A 16378-nucleotide genomic window follows, 5' to 3' on the forward strand; every position below is an offset into this window, starting at 1 on the left:
CAACCTGGGTTCTCATTTTACCAACCACAGAAGGATGGAAGGCTGAGTAAACCTTGAGCCAGTTGTGCCTCTAACCTCTAACCTCTTACCACTGTGCCACCCCGGCTCATCAGCCAGACTTAATTTCTCACATTCTTGTGATCTCATTTCATGATAATTCACTATAAGCATAGACCTGAAGTATTGGTATTTGATATTTATTTTAAATAAATTCTATAAACGTTTATAAAATACTATAAATTAGCACAAAATGTTCTTTTCTGCCAATATTCTAATAAATTAATTGTTCCATGCCATTTATATTCTACAAATATGTATCCAGCTGGATATATAGACATATGTAGAGTTTGCTTGCTTACTGAATCTTATCGAATCTTGAATACAATTGTGACAGAGATATGTATACATCTATATTTTTGTTTATTTTCTTAATCTATGATTCTTTTATAGTCATATTCAAAGACTAGAATTAGACAATTGTCTCAACAAAACCAAGGTTTCTACTCTTTTTTTGATAAATAATAGAATTGTTAAAGTGTTGCATAGTTAGGTATAATAAAGGGTTTGTTTATTTGTTTATCCTCTCTGCACAATTGGTTCCCTACAAATATTTAGTCATTTTAATCTCAATTCACTCAAATCAACAATTTTGGAATCCAGCAGTGAAATGGAAGTAAATGAAGGGAATGTATTTGGTTAACACATAGAAACTATTGCTTCTCAACTTTTACATTACAAGACATTCAAATATAATGAACAAAATGTAAATTTCATTCTGCCATGGAGCTTTTGTTAAGAAAATAAACATATCTTACTGGTGAACAGCCTTGACTGGCTGACGTAATGTTTCAATCAAACTCATCCTTTCATTCTTATCGTATGATTTGAGTGTATGAAGAGGTGTAATTTTTGATTCTGGGCAAGCAGAAGAAATAATTGGAAGATGCAAATCTGAAAAAAATCATTTATGTTAGACGTGGAAACAAAATGAAACATGAATAGAGTTCTAATTTTATTATTTGTATTTATGTTTAATAAATTCATCTGCTTTCCAATTAGATATCTCACAATGGCTTAAATGGTATTATGTGTTGCCTCACTTAAAATATATCAGATGTGTACCTACTTAATTTTTCATATTTATATAACATAAATATAATCAGTGCATTTATCAGACTTTATTTGTTATATTCTTAGCATAGATGAGATAAAGTTTGAAACATATATTGATAATCCAAAGGGTACTTGCTGCTGATTCATCTTAGTGATTTCAAAAAGCCATATCCTAAAATAGAACATAATGTTTGGTTACAACATAAACACTAAAGAAACTGTAATGTATCTATATTCTATTTAATCTCTCCATAACACTATTGGATTTAATTGGATGCATAGGATTGGGCTGTAAATGCAGTTTATTGATGTAGTGGTGATAGGATAGCTTTGTTTACCTCCCAAAATGTTGAAACATTAAATAAAAATCTTGGATATTTTCTAATACATCTATGGAAACATTGCCAATTGAGACTTCAACCATGTACAACATTTTGGTACAACATTGATAAAGTATCCATAAACTGCCCAGAATCACTTGGATAGTGAGATGTGTAGGGTATAAATTTGATTATAAATAAACAAATGGCTGCATGTGTTACTTGAATGAGGCAATGTTTGGATGACCTTGTCAGGACTGAGAAGCTAGAAGGCTATGGCCTGGTGATTTCTTGAATGGGAGATCTCCAAGGAATAGTAGAGTTGAAAATTACACTGGGAAATTAAAGAAAAAATCCTTAAAAAATAATAGTGACATCCCAGTTTATTTTTGCTGAGTAAACAACATGAATATGTCTGTGAAATCATAAACAAATGAGCTTGACTTAAATAATTAATCCTTGAAATACCAAAACTATTATGAGATCTACCAATAGAGGGTGTGGTTTCCCTTTTCTTCCCATCTCTTATGTTACAATGCCTGTTCTGTTCATTTGTGGTGTGGTTTTTATTAACTAAGGAAAGGTCATTTTTAGACATTTCTGAATGCCTTAAGGAAGGAAGAGATAAAGCTGCTCCTGTTATTCTCAGATCTCATTACTTAACAAGAGACCACGGCATGCTGAGCTGTCTTTAAAGGCAATAAGAACTTTTGATATAAATACAGTAGTGTTCAAGCATATAGCCATTCCACAGTAATTTGCCAGCACACAGATCATGGTGTCCATACATAGTAGTTGGTAAATTAATGAATTGATATTAATTCTATTGCCAAAGCTGGGCATCTGTCAGAGAGATGAGAAAGTTTGCTAATGCAAGATAGGAGACATGCTCATTTTTCTGTCACTCATCAGCAGTCAAGTATATTGTATGGGATTTTTTTTGTATCTTTTCTATATGATCTTCAAATCCTCCTAAAATAAATTTATACACCTGTCCTTCCAGAATGACTCTGAGGGACTAACAATTAAAAAATAGAATAAAAACATAGTAAACAACCAAATTTTAAAACAACAGAAATAGCATTAAATAACGCAGCATTTGAAAATACTGTTAACCCAACCAAGCCTAAGAAACAAGATCAGGGCCTCATGTCTGATTGCAAAGCCAAGCTTTCAATGTTTTGCAGAAGTTTAGCATGGCTGGGACAAAGCTGATCTCATGGGGGTTAATGTACCAAAGACTGGGTGCCTTGGCAGAAAAGGCCCTCCTCCTGGGTCTGCTAGATGACATTCTCTTGTGGATGGGATCTGCAGTATGTTTTTGGTGCTGGATCTAACAAGATGGGTAGACATCATCAGGGAGAGACAGTCTCGTAGGTAACCTGGTCACAAGCCGTGAAGGTAAACCATCAGCACCTTGTTTGCATCTGGAAGCGTACTGGTAGATGATCCAGATCACAGAGTAGAGATGTCACTTGTGCCAAGCAATTAGCACCCATCACTGCCTGTGCTGCCACATTTTGCTCTACCTGAAGGGGAGTCCCTTGTAGAGATCAGCTATGTTGTAGAGATCAGCTATGTTGTTTGACTGCATGCTTCTTTCTGGCCAGATCTAGGATTTGAGGGTGATGGTGAGCAAAAACTGAGACTTAGGGTAAGAGGTGGGGTGCGGTGGGGGAGGGAATGAAACCACACAAAGTGCAAACTTAAAAGCCTCAGCACATTCAGACCTCTATTCAAACAAAATTTATAATTTCCACACTGGTTGTGTGCACCTATACTGAAATATTTCAAGGGCAAAATTCTAAATGCGTTAAGGCCCATTCAACAGAATAAGGCTTATTTAGGTTCACTTGAGTAAATATGTTAAAAGATTTGCTGGCAGAAAAATCTCATTGTTTTTATCTAGCAAAGAATATGCATTGCATATGGCTTAATGTGTGAATCAGAGCTGAAATCCTTTAAAACATTCTTTTTTCTTTATATTTCATTATCTTAACAGTAAAAATATTTTTAAAATAAAATAAATACATGAAAGGAGAAAAAAGCAAGGAGAAAGAAAAAGATGTTTCATTTCCACACAACGAATGAACAAATATTTTATTACTGTTCAAGACCAGATTTCTTTTTGAAAAAAAAAAATTAAATCTTGGAGATACAGCTGGTTTTGTCTTCCGAAGGCTTTTGATGTAGTTTCAATTCTGTCAAAATGAATTTCTACAGGACATAGCTATGTATCTTTTCTATGTGTCATTTTAGCACCCTAAAACACCTTTACAATTTCCTTTAAAAAATTTAATTCATCTTGGTTTGCTTTCAATATTGTTAGAGTGCTTCCAGGTCAGTTATATGTCTTACGTATAACGATGCATAGAAATCACAGATCCAGATAACTAGATTTGAGGAAACACTAGAATACTTAGCAGATCCTACAATAAAAAGTGTCTGCTTATATCATGAAAGAGTTTGTGAATGCATGAATGAAGCAGAATAAAAATTATTCTAATACAAAATAAGGAGAAGAGAAAAAGAAAATAAAAGAAGCAAAAAGTGCAAGAAAAGAAAAAAGCTGAAGAAAAATAGAAAAGATATTTTAAAAACTGACTTTCAATAATCTTCACAGCACTTACAATTACAAATATATTTTAACCTGTCTCTTTGAAGTTACTGGACATCTTATTACTCTTCTTTCTATAATCTAAACCATAAATCATGTGTTTTTTTCCATTTTTATGCAAAAAGTCCATAAGAGATCTCCAGTCATCCATAAATGTAGATCATACTTATCTGGCTTGGCTTTGCACCACACTGCTTGCCTTCAGAAAAAAAGCCATTTCCTTTGATAACAAGTATGCACTGTCATATTTTCCACCACTAGTAAGAGATATACCACAATATATTATTCTTCACTTAGCACTTCTTGCTCTTTAATCTTACAATGGCTCCAGCATAACTGCTGAATGAGTTAAGTGTTTGAAAAGATGTTATGACTTAAGAAGCCATCGGTGCGTTTGGGAGACTGGATTACGGGGCTGAAATAAATAACCAGCTTTTACCATTCTAAAAAAGGTCTACTGCTTCTGGTGGTTATGACTATTTGATCTAGTTTTTTTGGAATCACTTGGTAACCCTTGATTAAAGTTATCCTGCCCATATGTGTTTCTGAGTGGATACACACAAAATGCATGCATATACATAGATGCATAGCCCTATATAATACTATAACCATTCATTTAATCAGCAAACATAGGCAGCACCCAAACCATTTTCTCCAGCCTCCAAAACCCTCTGAAATTGCTCTCCAAATATGATGAAAAAACTTACCAATTTGTACTTTTCACCCCCTTACCAAAACATATGTAATTCACAAGATAGGCCTAATCAGTCTAAAGAAGAACATTTTCATTAAATATCCCAGAATACAAAACAAAAATCATTTCCACCCATTTGCATGTTTCCATTGCTGAGGCCACTATGGTCACAACTAAAATATACACAATTTTCCCCTGATCCATTAAAAGATTTCCTATTCTTGTAGCATGGAGAAAACATTAACTTAAACTTTTGTTCCTATATTGTCTAGGTGAGTTATATAGATACTATATATATAAAATCTAGTTTGCATTTACCTTAGTTTTGAGATTTAAATCATGCTGCATTATTCACCTTTATAAAAGAAGGGATTAAAATAACAATGTCCTTGATTCATTGTATCAACATCTTAGAACAAGGATTCTCAGGTTCTTCATAATAGCTTGCTTAGGTCAAATTTCCTCAACCTGTTCTTCTTGAAATGGGTTGGAATTACAATTATTACTCATCCAACACAATCAGCATATACAGTGTTTAGGAATTATGTACATTGTATAGAAATTCTGGAACAATATTAAATGGCTATTGCTTGGGGAAAATGCTGATTGCTATCTTTAAATATTCTTAAGAACAAAACTGTTTTGCATCCAGAAATTCTGATAATTGATGATGCCACCCAACAGCTACGTATGTATAAAAAGTAAAGGTAAAGGTTCCCCCACACATGCGTGCTAGTCGTTTCCGACTCTAGGGGCCGGTGCTCATCTCTGTTTCATAGCCGAAGAGCCAGCGTTTGTCCGAGGACGTCTCCGTGGTCATGTGGCCGGCATGACTAGACGCCAAAGGCGCACGGAACGCTGTTACCTTCCCACCATAGTGGTCCCTATTTTTCTACTTGCATTTTTACGTGCTTTCGAACTGCTAGGTTGGCAGAAGCTGGGACGAGTAACAGGCGCTCACTCTGTTACGCAGCACTCGGGATTCGACCCGCCAAACTGCCGACCTTCTGATCGACAAGCTCAGCGTCCTAACCCACTGAGCCACCGTGTCCCTTTACGTATGTATACTATGTATAAATTATGCCAACGATGTAATTGTTTACAGGCTTGGATTAAAATGACTTTATTTGTCTAGTTTTGGATTTTTTTTACAGTACAAAGTACAGTAGCCAGCTATCACTTTCATTACACTAGCTTTACACTAACTTCTTTTGTAAGCCAGGCTAGAACCAACTTTTGTGAACTTTCAGTATATAATCATTAAAAATGAATACATGAAATGATTGATCAAACCCCAAAAACTTTATGAGTATACTTTGTGGGTATATTAACATATATTTTATATGGGACATTGAAAATATGTGAACTTATGGTGTTATGTATCTGTACCATATACTGCATATAAACTCTGTCTATATATATTATTAAATTTGTTTGCTGCCAAACTGGCTGTGAGGCAATATATATTATGCAAGGCCAAAATGGCTTAGTGTTTTTTTAAATTCTATTCCACCATTCTTTTTAAAAGAATGAAGGAAAAGAAACAAAATACTTATATATGAAAAAACCAGTAAAACAAAAATATATTTATACAAACATAAAGGGGTACTTTCAAAAAACCCTAACATATACTACACTTTAATTATCTGGTGAATAAGCTAATTGTTCTGAAGCAGTTTTAAATTTTTCCTGGTTTTAAAAGTGATTGCAATAAAAGACCACAAAACACTCATTATGGGATGAAAACATTCAGTCTACAGATACAATGAAAGAACATAATTTTCTGAAAAAGCAATACATCTAAATCATCTTTGTTTTTGGATTCCAGTATGATTTCAATAAATAGAAATTCCCTAGAACTTTCTTCTAAAAAAGGATTTTGAGAAGTTCCCAGGTTTAGCCCATGTATTCTAAATAGTAAGTACAAATAGTTGTTTAAAATAGTACTTAGAACTAGGTTGCACAAACTGTTTGCAATTCCCCTTTTAAAAACATTTTGTTATGAAAACAGAATGCAGATTCAATGTTTCTTCACGTGATTGTGATTTATACAATCAGCATGTGGTATGTATGTTTGTATGTGTGTGTATGTGAAGATGTGTTCCTTATAGTAAAACTGGCATATTTGATGTGATTATAAAGCATTTAGTCTCGGGGTTACTTGGACATGTTTCAGCAATAACTGCTTCCTATTAGATTCCATCCATACAGTATAATGCACAAACAGTTTTCCTTTAGCAGAATATTTCCAAAGTATTTTTTAGGTCAAGACCATATTTAAGAGTGACTTATCCCCTTGTGTAAAGTACAGGCAGCTGTTGATTATCCAAACCATAAAAGGAATGTCACTGAAAAATGACACACCTCAAGAGTTGTTCATGGCCAGCCACCTGTTGTTGGGGACACCCTTTCTGGGGGAAAAAGAAGATGAAACTATGTGATTATCTGACCAAAACCAAGATCAAGGGGAAAATAGAGAGCATTGCTTCATTGTTAGTAATTGTTTTTTCCAACAAAACAAGGGCAGATGGATAGCCTCTAGAACAACACCCATCTGCCAGTTGCCAATTTCAGTCTAATCAAAGTGTAAGACTGACTACTGATGAAGAGAAATACATAATCTGTGGCATCTCTCCAGACATTGTGAGGCTCTGCTCATGATGCAAACATTCTATACAGAGAGCCAAATTTCTCTCCAGGCAAGACTAAGGGAGTGTATCAAGTCTTGCAGCCAAGTAAGCAGCAGGCTTACCATATGCTTTTATTTGTGTGTGTGAAAGAGAAAAAAAAGCTGTTTTTTGCTCTTCAGAAATACTTTAAGAAAAATAGCAGAAACAGATGGTTTTCATATTGAGGTCATTGGCAACACCCTGAAGAACCTGAAACAAATATAGTATAAGAAAACAAATGTCATGTAGAAGAGCTAGGTTTCCTAAAGAAAGGCAATATATAACTCTAAAATGAAAGGCACATAGAGTAAGAAAATACCATATCACTCCTTTCTTTTTCACTTTTGCAGAATCCCTACCCTTAGATTATGGCATTTTGGCCTCTTGAAAATGAGATTTGTGTCAACTGTAAAGTGTGTCATCACAGAGAATTGCTGAAGAACAGCAGCACATCTCATGAAGATGCCAAGAAACTGACGGACAATGCAGGTTACGACAGAGACCAAAAATAATATTAGCAGTGGTGGTATTGAATACCAGACACACCAGAGACTCAGAGTAGTGAGAACTGTGTAAGGAGTCCTGGACCATTGGCAATTAGAGTATAAGAGCCCAGAGTGTTAATTGTAATGCAAAGTGATCAGATATCTTTATACCAGACCGAAAACAACAGCCTATCTTCTACACATTAGCACAAGATAACTATCAGAACCCAAGAATTCCACTGGGCAGTGGCTTCAAAGCAAGACATACTATTGCAGCACAAAACTGGAGAGTAGCAACTTGGTTTACATACAACTGACTTATGGCAAGATTGCCTGGATAAGAAGTAGACACAAGAAATGGTAGAAATGATAGTCACAACTGATTATAATATAGAACACAGTAGATATAGCATAGAAGGTTAGAGCTCTAAGATAGGAAATAGAGCCATTGGGACGTAGTCTATACAAATGTTAAGATACTGTATAGCTTTATAGACATAAATAATAAGTAGAAAAGTAAATCTCTATTCTAAATTTTAAGTTGTTGTAGAAACCATCCTGAAAAATATGCAGGATATAAACTTGGCCTGTGAAAAGGCCTCTTTCTAAGATTTCTTTTTAATAGTTCAGTGTTTGCCACAACAGAGAAGCCCTTATGTGCATTAGATTTCATAAGTCTTCACAAGATCAGCATGTTCACGGTTCTCTTTTTTCTTTAAGTGTGCCAGGTTATTTTACTTTCCCCCTGGTGTATGACGGGCCTTAACAATGGTCAGAGCAATCCCAGACTATTAGTACTGGCATCTCTTGATTGTTTCTCACTTGAAGGATAAAACCACATACACAGCAGACGTCTGTGGAGATTCTGTCATTCAGGTCATAATTGTCTCAAAGGTGCTTTTTTCAAAAGGCAACTGCACTATTTTTTCCTTGAGGAGGAAGAAGAAAACATTTCACTTCTCATCCAAGAAGCTTCATCAGTTCGTCATCAATTGATGAAACTTCTCGGATGAGAAGCGAAATGTTTTCTTTTTCTTCCTCAAGGAAAAAACAGTGCAGTTGCCTTTTGAAAAAAGCACTTTTGAGATATACAGCAGACCCTGTCCTGTTGCTCTCAAGCGCAATGGATAACCCTGTCTTCTTGCCTTCAAGTTCTGGATAAGTTGGTGGCATCATTCTACCTTCAGCTTAGGTTGCAAAACCACTTATGTCTATCTTGGCTGGTGCATTTTTCTCTTGCCTCCAACCTTTTATTAGCTGAAACGAAGATTACTTCTTAAACCTTATAGGCATGATACATATGCCAGCTGCTATTCTGTTTGATTCATATGCTTAAAGAAACTGCATTATTTCAGGATGAAGGTTACAGAAAATTTCTCCTTTTTAAATTTATATAATTTTAATTTAATTTAATTACAATTCAATTATTATTTATACAGCCTCTTGGATTTTATAGAATATTGGATAGCAGCTAAGTAAGCCGAGAAACACACATGTAACTGAGAGAAACATTTCAGACCTAATTCCTGCTGGGTTGACAAAATGAGACCAGGGCTTTAATTTCAGATTGGAGTTTATTTTACTGAAAGTTCCCACTCTGGGTGGGAGGGGGTGTCACTGCATACAGAAAATTAGCATACAAACAGAATGTATTAAGATAAAATGTTTTCCTATCATTTAGTGTTCTTTATGTGTGTTTGTTAAAGGGCGGAGACATTCACATAAATATGCACATCAGACACCAAATCATGAAAGATTATACCTGCATTCTAAAGTGGTACAATCCAAACAGATTTGCAACCCTGCTGAGAAGCCAGGCAAAATCCTCCATCTTTATTAGAACTGCTGAATGACTTTTCTGCTATTATTGATCAAGTTTCAAATACCATAATCAATATTTTCAGTTTTACCTGTTTCAATTTTATCGGATTGCTGGCCTTATGGGGAAAATAAAGCTTTGATTTTGTTTGATTCATTCTTTTATCTTCAGAGCATAGATTCCAGCATTTCTCTTCCTTTGAGCATGCAACAAAAGGTCATTTTTAGTTTATCAATAAAACTCAAAATTTTACCTGGAAATGTTCTCATTATTTGGCACAATCCTTCCTTTCTGCAAAGCAGATGCTGGATTTGCGAGAGAACATTTGCCTGGGAATGAAAAGAGATGTACCAATTATTACAATTTTACAAGACTGTTTTTAAGTGCCATTGAAGATGCCATTACAGCAAGGAAAATAATGGCCACCCCCCTGAATAGAATAGGGGGGAAAAACTTCAATTAAGCTTGAAGAGCCAATTTAGTGCAGGGATTAAAGCATGGGAATAGAAACTGGCAGACTGGGAGTTCTAGTCCTCCCTTGGGGACAAACCCAATTGGGTTAATTTGGGTCAGTCGCTCTTGCTCAGTTCTAGGGAGCAGGCAATGGCAAACCATGTCTGAAATCTTTCCAAGAAAACTCCAAAGAATCACCAGCAGTCAGCACTGACTTGAAGGCACAAACACAAGCTTCCATGGGTTTTTTTTTCAATCAACCTTAATTTTGCTCTATTTTTACTTATAAACTACATATTGTATCCCTTTTTTATGAATAGGATCACATTTTAAGGCAGGATTAAAGTCTTAGAAGAGAAGTATCCAAGAGATTGAGTTTTTTATTAAAATGATGAAAACAACATGGCACCATTGTGACAGAAGCTCCTGTGATGTCAGGACACATGTAAAAAAATGGGCATAGTGTACATCATACTGGATTGATTTAGCTTCCCAGCAGCATGATTCTGTTTTTATTATTTGTCCCCTTGACAAACTGCCCCCCATTCCAACATCTCTACCATACTTGGGAAGGAAAAGGGGAAAGGGAAGGGAAAGATAAAATGCATAGGCATTGAACAGGATTGGCAATATAACATGAACTCACTTTGCAGCATGCACCATAATATTTTATTATTTATATTTTTATTGTTGTTCATAGACAAAATTGTACTTTTGCCTATGGGGTATGTCTGTTTGACATGTTTGTAAAACAGCATTTTTCCTTTTAATCTTAAAGACAAGAGCCTTGGTGGAGCAGTGGGCTAATGCCTCCTTAAGTAACACCGCCTGCAATTAGTGCAGGTTCGCATCCCACCAGGCTCAAGGTTGACTCAGCCTTCCATCCTTCCGAGGTAGGTAAAATGAGGACCCAGATTGTTGGGGGCAATTAAGCTGACTTTGTAATAATGCCGCTTGGGGGTTGTGTGAAAGCCCTAATGAGCAGGCATATACATAGAATGAAGGCTACTGCTAAGCTTGTAAGCCGCCCTGAGTCTTCGGAGAAGGGCGGAATATAAATGGAATTTAAAAAAAAAGTACTGTATGGCAAGAAAAAAAAATCTATTCATAAATATATCTCGCAAAATGAACATTTTTTTGCTCCAAAGCACACTTTCTTCATTGGGATATATTTATAAATTGTTTAAAAGTCTCATTTTTTTCTTTCTGCACTATTTCATGTAGGTATTTGTGAGAGAGATGAAATACAAGAGTCCTGTTTAGAAAATCCTAGATAATTATGACATTCTGTGATTCTGACAGTTTAGCACATAACCTTGTCCCTGATGAAATCAATATTAATCTATGAATATTCACATTATTCAACATCTTGGCAAAAACATATTGTGTTTTTCCCCCTTCCAGCAATGCTGGAAGAAAGATTTTAGAAAATGCACTTGAGACTTCACTCATGCAAAGCATCTGCTCTAATATCAGCAAATTCCTGTGAAAGTGAGGCAGTACTACAATGAAGAATTGGCATCTGATAGTATGCTTCATAATAAAATAAAAATGCAGAGTTAAAATAAACAGTATTTAAGCATGTGCCAGAAAGAGGTCATTTTGCAGCCATACCTTTTGTAGTAGTGTTGGTTGATACGATTTCACTATATTTAAGCAATTGTCATGGTCAGCTTTGTTAGATGAGAGGCAAATCAAAAGGTCCCAAGACTTTAATTCATCTATGATAAAAAGAAAATAACATAATAGGAATTAACTGTGATGAGAAAGGACAGCAAACCAATTAAACATAATTTTTTTTATTCAAATGATGCTGTTCATCTGTGGCCAACCCCCCCCCCCCAAAGAATGGGCAGAAGACACCAATTTGAAGGCTTTATCATGTCTTGGGGCATGCAATCAATATGATTCTGTGTGGTATAAGTTTGAGTTCAATGGTTCATATATTTACTGTGACATCTAGTATTTTTCTTTTTGGTTTTTAAATATTAGTTTTGCTTTAATTTCTTGCTGATGGTATTCATTTAGTGCTGATGGGGTTATTGTTGGAAAAGGAGATGGGGCAAAAGAAGGAATGGGAATGGAAAGGAGGAAGAGGAAGAGGAAGAAGGAGGAGGAGGAGAAGGAGGAGGAGGAGGAATCTTCCAATTGTAACTTCTTCCCCAAAGTAACATTTTTAGAAGAACATGGAAAGCAGAAATGGCTTGTGAGCCCCAATTCATGAGGAAACCTGTACACAGGTGGAAAAGCTATCACTCATTTTGAACTTGGAACACACCTATATATCTGAACATATTTACTGTATTGATTTTTATGGTTAAACGATAAAGGGTCTGTACTTGCAGGTTGCTGAGATCAAGAAACAGACTACACAAGAAGAGGAGAACTAAGCTTTATTAGATAGACTATATAAGTTTTACAAGACTGACTGACTGACCTTCCCTCTTCCTTTGTCCCTTTTGTCCCCTAAGGAATCAGGAAAGATTTACTCTGAGTTGCTTCCTTGTATAAAGTAAGTTTCTCCTGGCTGCATAGCGGCAGAGATAAAATGGAGAGTTTGCTTATGTAGGAAGTAGATGCACTGTTGTTTCTCATCTTGCAATAATCTCATAAGCAGAATAGACAAATAGTAAAATACTAGTTTTTTTAAAAAAAACATTAAACTTCAAGCTCAAAACAGAAACCCAGATTTCTTTTCAGATTTCTTTAAATACAGAGCATAAGGAGGATATATCTATTCACTTGCTTCAAGAAGGAGATTAGTTTGTAAATTATTTTCTATCGTCAAAGTTAATCTTTGTTGTTTGGAGCTGCAAAACTTCCATTTCAAATGCCAGATATGTTTATACATTATTAAGCTATAAAGAAGTTAGGAGGGAAGTAGAATCTGGACCTTTCTACTCCTAATCCAACCCCACATTGGTTCTAGTGTGTAGTTTACTCACTCACACTGTGAACTCAACCTTTCTGCCTGTCGCTTTCCTAATATATGAAAACTTTAGTTTAATCAATAAACTTGATTTAAATTTGCCATGCAAAACAGAGTATGAAACGGAAACAGCTTCACAGCATCAAAGTATGGTGTTTATATCTATCTTTCCTACAGGAGTTCAAGGCAGCATACATAATACTCCCTTCTATTATTTGTCATAATAATAGAAGCCATACCCTGTAAGGCTTCTAAGCATTTAATTCAATTTCTGGCAAGACCTTATTCAATTTTAGTATTCTAAAATTATGATTATGATAAACTTCTCAATGCTGCCTTCGGAACAGGCCACGTGGAATGTTTAACAGGGCACTAAGTGCAGATGAAAAACAAATTGTAGGAGTAAAAACACATTCTTTTATCAAGAGCTTTTGGTGTGGGTGCTAGAACTCTGTAAACAGAGGCAAGATAGAAAAAACAGCAACATATTGAACTGCACCAAAGATAAGCTTGGAAATTTTAAATGATATATTGGATATCATAAGTGAGATTGAGAAGAGAATGAAAACAAAAAATAATTCTTTCTTGGTGCTGGCAAAAGAATCCTATCTATACTTTTTTTCTTTTAGAAGAATGAAATCAATAAATAGTTTCCATGTAAATAATGCTTGAGAAATACCTTGGAAAACTCCACAGTTATAAGACGTACTGTAAAGTAATGGGTACTTTATGCAAAATGGCTAATTTGGTGACATGCTGGCACTTAGAACAGCCAGAGCAAATCTGAAAAGTGCCATAAAAGGTGCAAAGCAAGCCCATTGCCAGAAAATTCAGAACTTTTTCAGGACCCAACAAACACCAGGCAAATGTGGCAAGAAATCCAGGCCATTACAGATTACAAGGTGACTCCATTGAAATGCAAGGATGACACAGACTTCCTAAACAAAGTGAATACATTTTTGGGTAGTTTTGAGGCATTAAATAGCACTCCTGCTAGGAAAGCTGTGCCCCATCCTAACGAGCAAGTGCTAAGCTTTGATGTCACCTCTGTCCAGAAAACACTGAGGAAAGTTAACATTCAGAAAGCAGCAGGCCCAGATAACATCCCTGGATGTGTCCTTCGGGAATGCACAGATGAGCTGGCTTGTGTTCTCACAGATATTTTCAATCTCTCATTGCAGAAGGCAGTGGTCTCATCGTGCTTTAAGATAGCCATCATCTTGTCAATACCAAAAAAGTCCACAATTACAGGCCTCAATGATTACTGTTATGTCAGTAGCTTTATTGCAAAGAAGGTTCCTTTGAAGCGGGAAGCCTGGGTGCAATTATTGGTTAATGTTGTAACGGCGGGAAAGTCCGGGCTAGGGATTGGATACAGTTCAAACGGCTCGAGTATATAAGCCGGAGTTATCTTGACAGTTGACAGTTGACATATGTGTATTAATAAACCTTATTGCTGTTAAACCTCACTGAGTCATTCGTCTGTCTGGACCAAACAACTGGCGACGAGGGTGGGATAGACGGCGGACTAGTGAAGGATTGGCGACAAACAGCTGCACGTAAGGCGGTAAATTTAAAAATTCACAATCAACCGCAAGCGGCCGCGGCGGAATCAACAAACCTCCGAATGGCGCAAATTGGTTCTTTAAAAGAATTCGATCCAAACTACCCAGAGGACTGGGAAGAATATGTGGGACAGGTCGAAGGGTTTTTGCTCGTGAACGGCATAACCGACGACCGCAAAAAGGCGGCTGCCTTATTAACTATCTGTGGCACACCTGTGTACCGGGTTGCCGTGGGACTTTGTCAACCATTGCCGGTATCAAGCGTTTCGTACGCTGACTTACTGGCCAAATTAAAGGTACATTTTACGCCGAAAAGATCAGAACTCTTTTGGCGGCGCATTTTCAAAAAACGAAATCAGAGACCGGGCGAGTCAATAACAAAATTCGTTGCTGCAGTTAGAGAAGCAGCGTTACGTTGTAAATATGACAATTTAGAAATAAGGATCCATGATAGAGTGGTGCTGGGCTTGCGAGACGAGCAGTTACAAAATAGAATTATCGCTAAGCCCACCGGCGACTTGCAAGAAGTCCTCGACGAACTTTTGACATATGAATCCACTGGGAATCGCGACCCCCCCGCAATAGCATGGCTGCTTCTTCCGAAATAAACCAAGAAAGCCATGTGGACAGTGGGGTGGTGGACCAACAATGGGAAGCTGACATAGCCGAAGTCACCAGAAGGTTTGGAAAAATGGCGGCAAAACCATCCCGCAGCGAAGGACCAGAACCGAGTCGCCGATTCCAAACAACAGCACCACAACGACAACCGAGAGACATTCCAACAAGACCGCGCGACAGTGACAACAGATGTGGAAGCTGCGGGGGCAACCATCCCAGAGCAACATGCAGATTCCGCTCTGCTAGATGCAGATTGTGCGGAAAGACCGGCCACATTCAAGCCATTTGCAGGGGTCGTGCACGCGACAATCGTCTACACGAAATCGACGTTTGGGCCGAAGGTAAGGTAACCCCTTACTATAGTGGCAATGAGACCCCTAGACCTTGGGCACAATACCCCAACCGCGGGGAGGTGGCGCGAGTCAATCACATAGGAAAGGGAAAAATAAACCATATTTTGAGACCAAAATTAAAGATCTTAGTCCAGTTGCAAGGAATTCCTTGCAAAATGGAAGTTGATTCTGGGGCCTCAGTATCAATAATTTCCAACGAGACCCTTAAATTTATTGAATGAAAAAGTGGCCAAAGAATTCCACTCAGTTCAACAAAAATCCAATTAGCTGATTTCCAAAAAACCCCAATAAACATTAAAGGGAAGGTCAGTTTAAAAGTTAAGTATAAGGGGTTTAATGGCTTCTTAGACTTATTAGTCACCGAAGGCCATAGAACTAGTTTAATTGGACTTAATTGGTTCCCAGCTTTAGGAATTTGGGTTGGGGGAATAAATACCATTAATAATAATAAGACCCTCAAATCTGTCTGCGATGAATTCGCAAACGTATTTGATGGATCTTTAGGGAAATATAAGGGGGCCCCAATTAACTTTAACCTAGACCCGGCAGTTAAGCCCATCAGGCTTAAGGCCCGACGGGTGCCTTTTGCCCTGAAGCAAAAAATCGAGGCCAAACTCGATAAGCTTGTAGGCCAAGGCGTTTTAGAACCGGTTCAGGGTGGCTTGTGGGAAACACCAATCGTCACACCCCTTAAACCTAATGGGGATGTGAGGATTTGTGCAGACTATAAAGCCACCCTGAAC

At 36.8% G+C, this 16378-nt stretch overlaps 1 protein-coding gene across 1 annotated transcript in view; it reads right to left on the bottom strand.

Moving 5' to 3' along the window:
• The window catches only part of CPED1 (cadherin like and PC-esterase domain containing 1), a 131387-nt gene that overhangs the window by 67387 nt on the left and 47622 nt on the right, over positions 1–16378 (bottom strand). The window contains exons 4-6 of the mRNA XM_083366680.1: positions 11785–11891; positions 9971–10046; positions 816–951 (exon numbers count right to left, since the gene is read on the bottom strand). Coding sequence (XP_083222806.1) covers positions 816–951; positions 9971–10046; positions 11785–11891 — 319 coding nt within the window. The remainder of the gene's footprint in view (positions 1–815; positions 952–9970; positions 10047–11784; positions 11892–16378) is intronic.

Source organism: Vipera ursinii, assembly GCF_947247035.1.
Source record: "Vipera ursinii genome assembly, chromosome: 6".
In the NCBI taxonomy this organism is placed as follows: Eukaryota; Metazoa; Chordata; class Lepidosauria; order Squamata; family Viperidae; genus Vipera; species Vipera ursinii.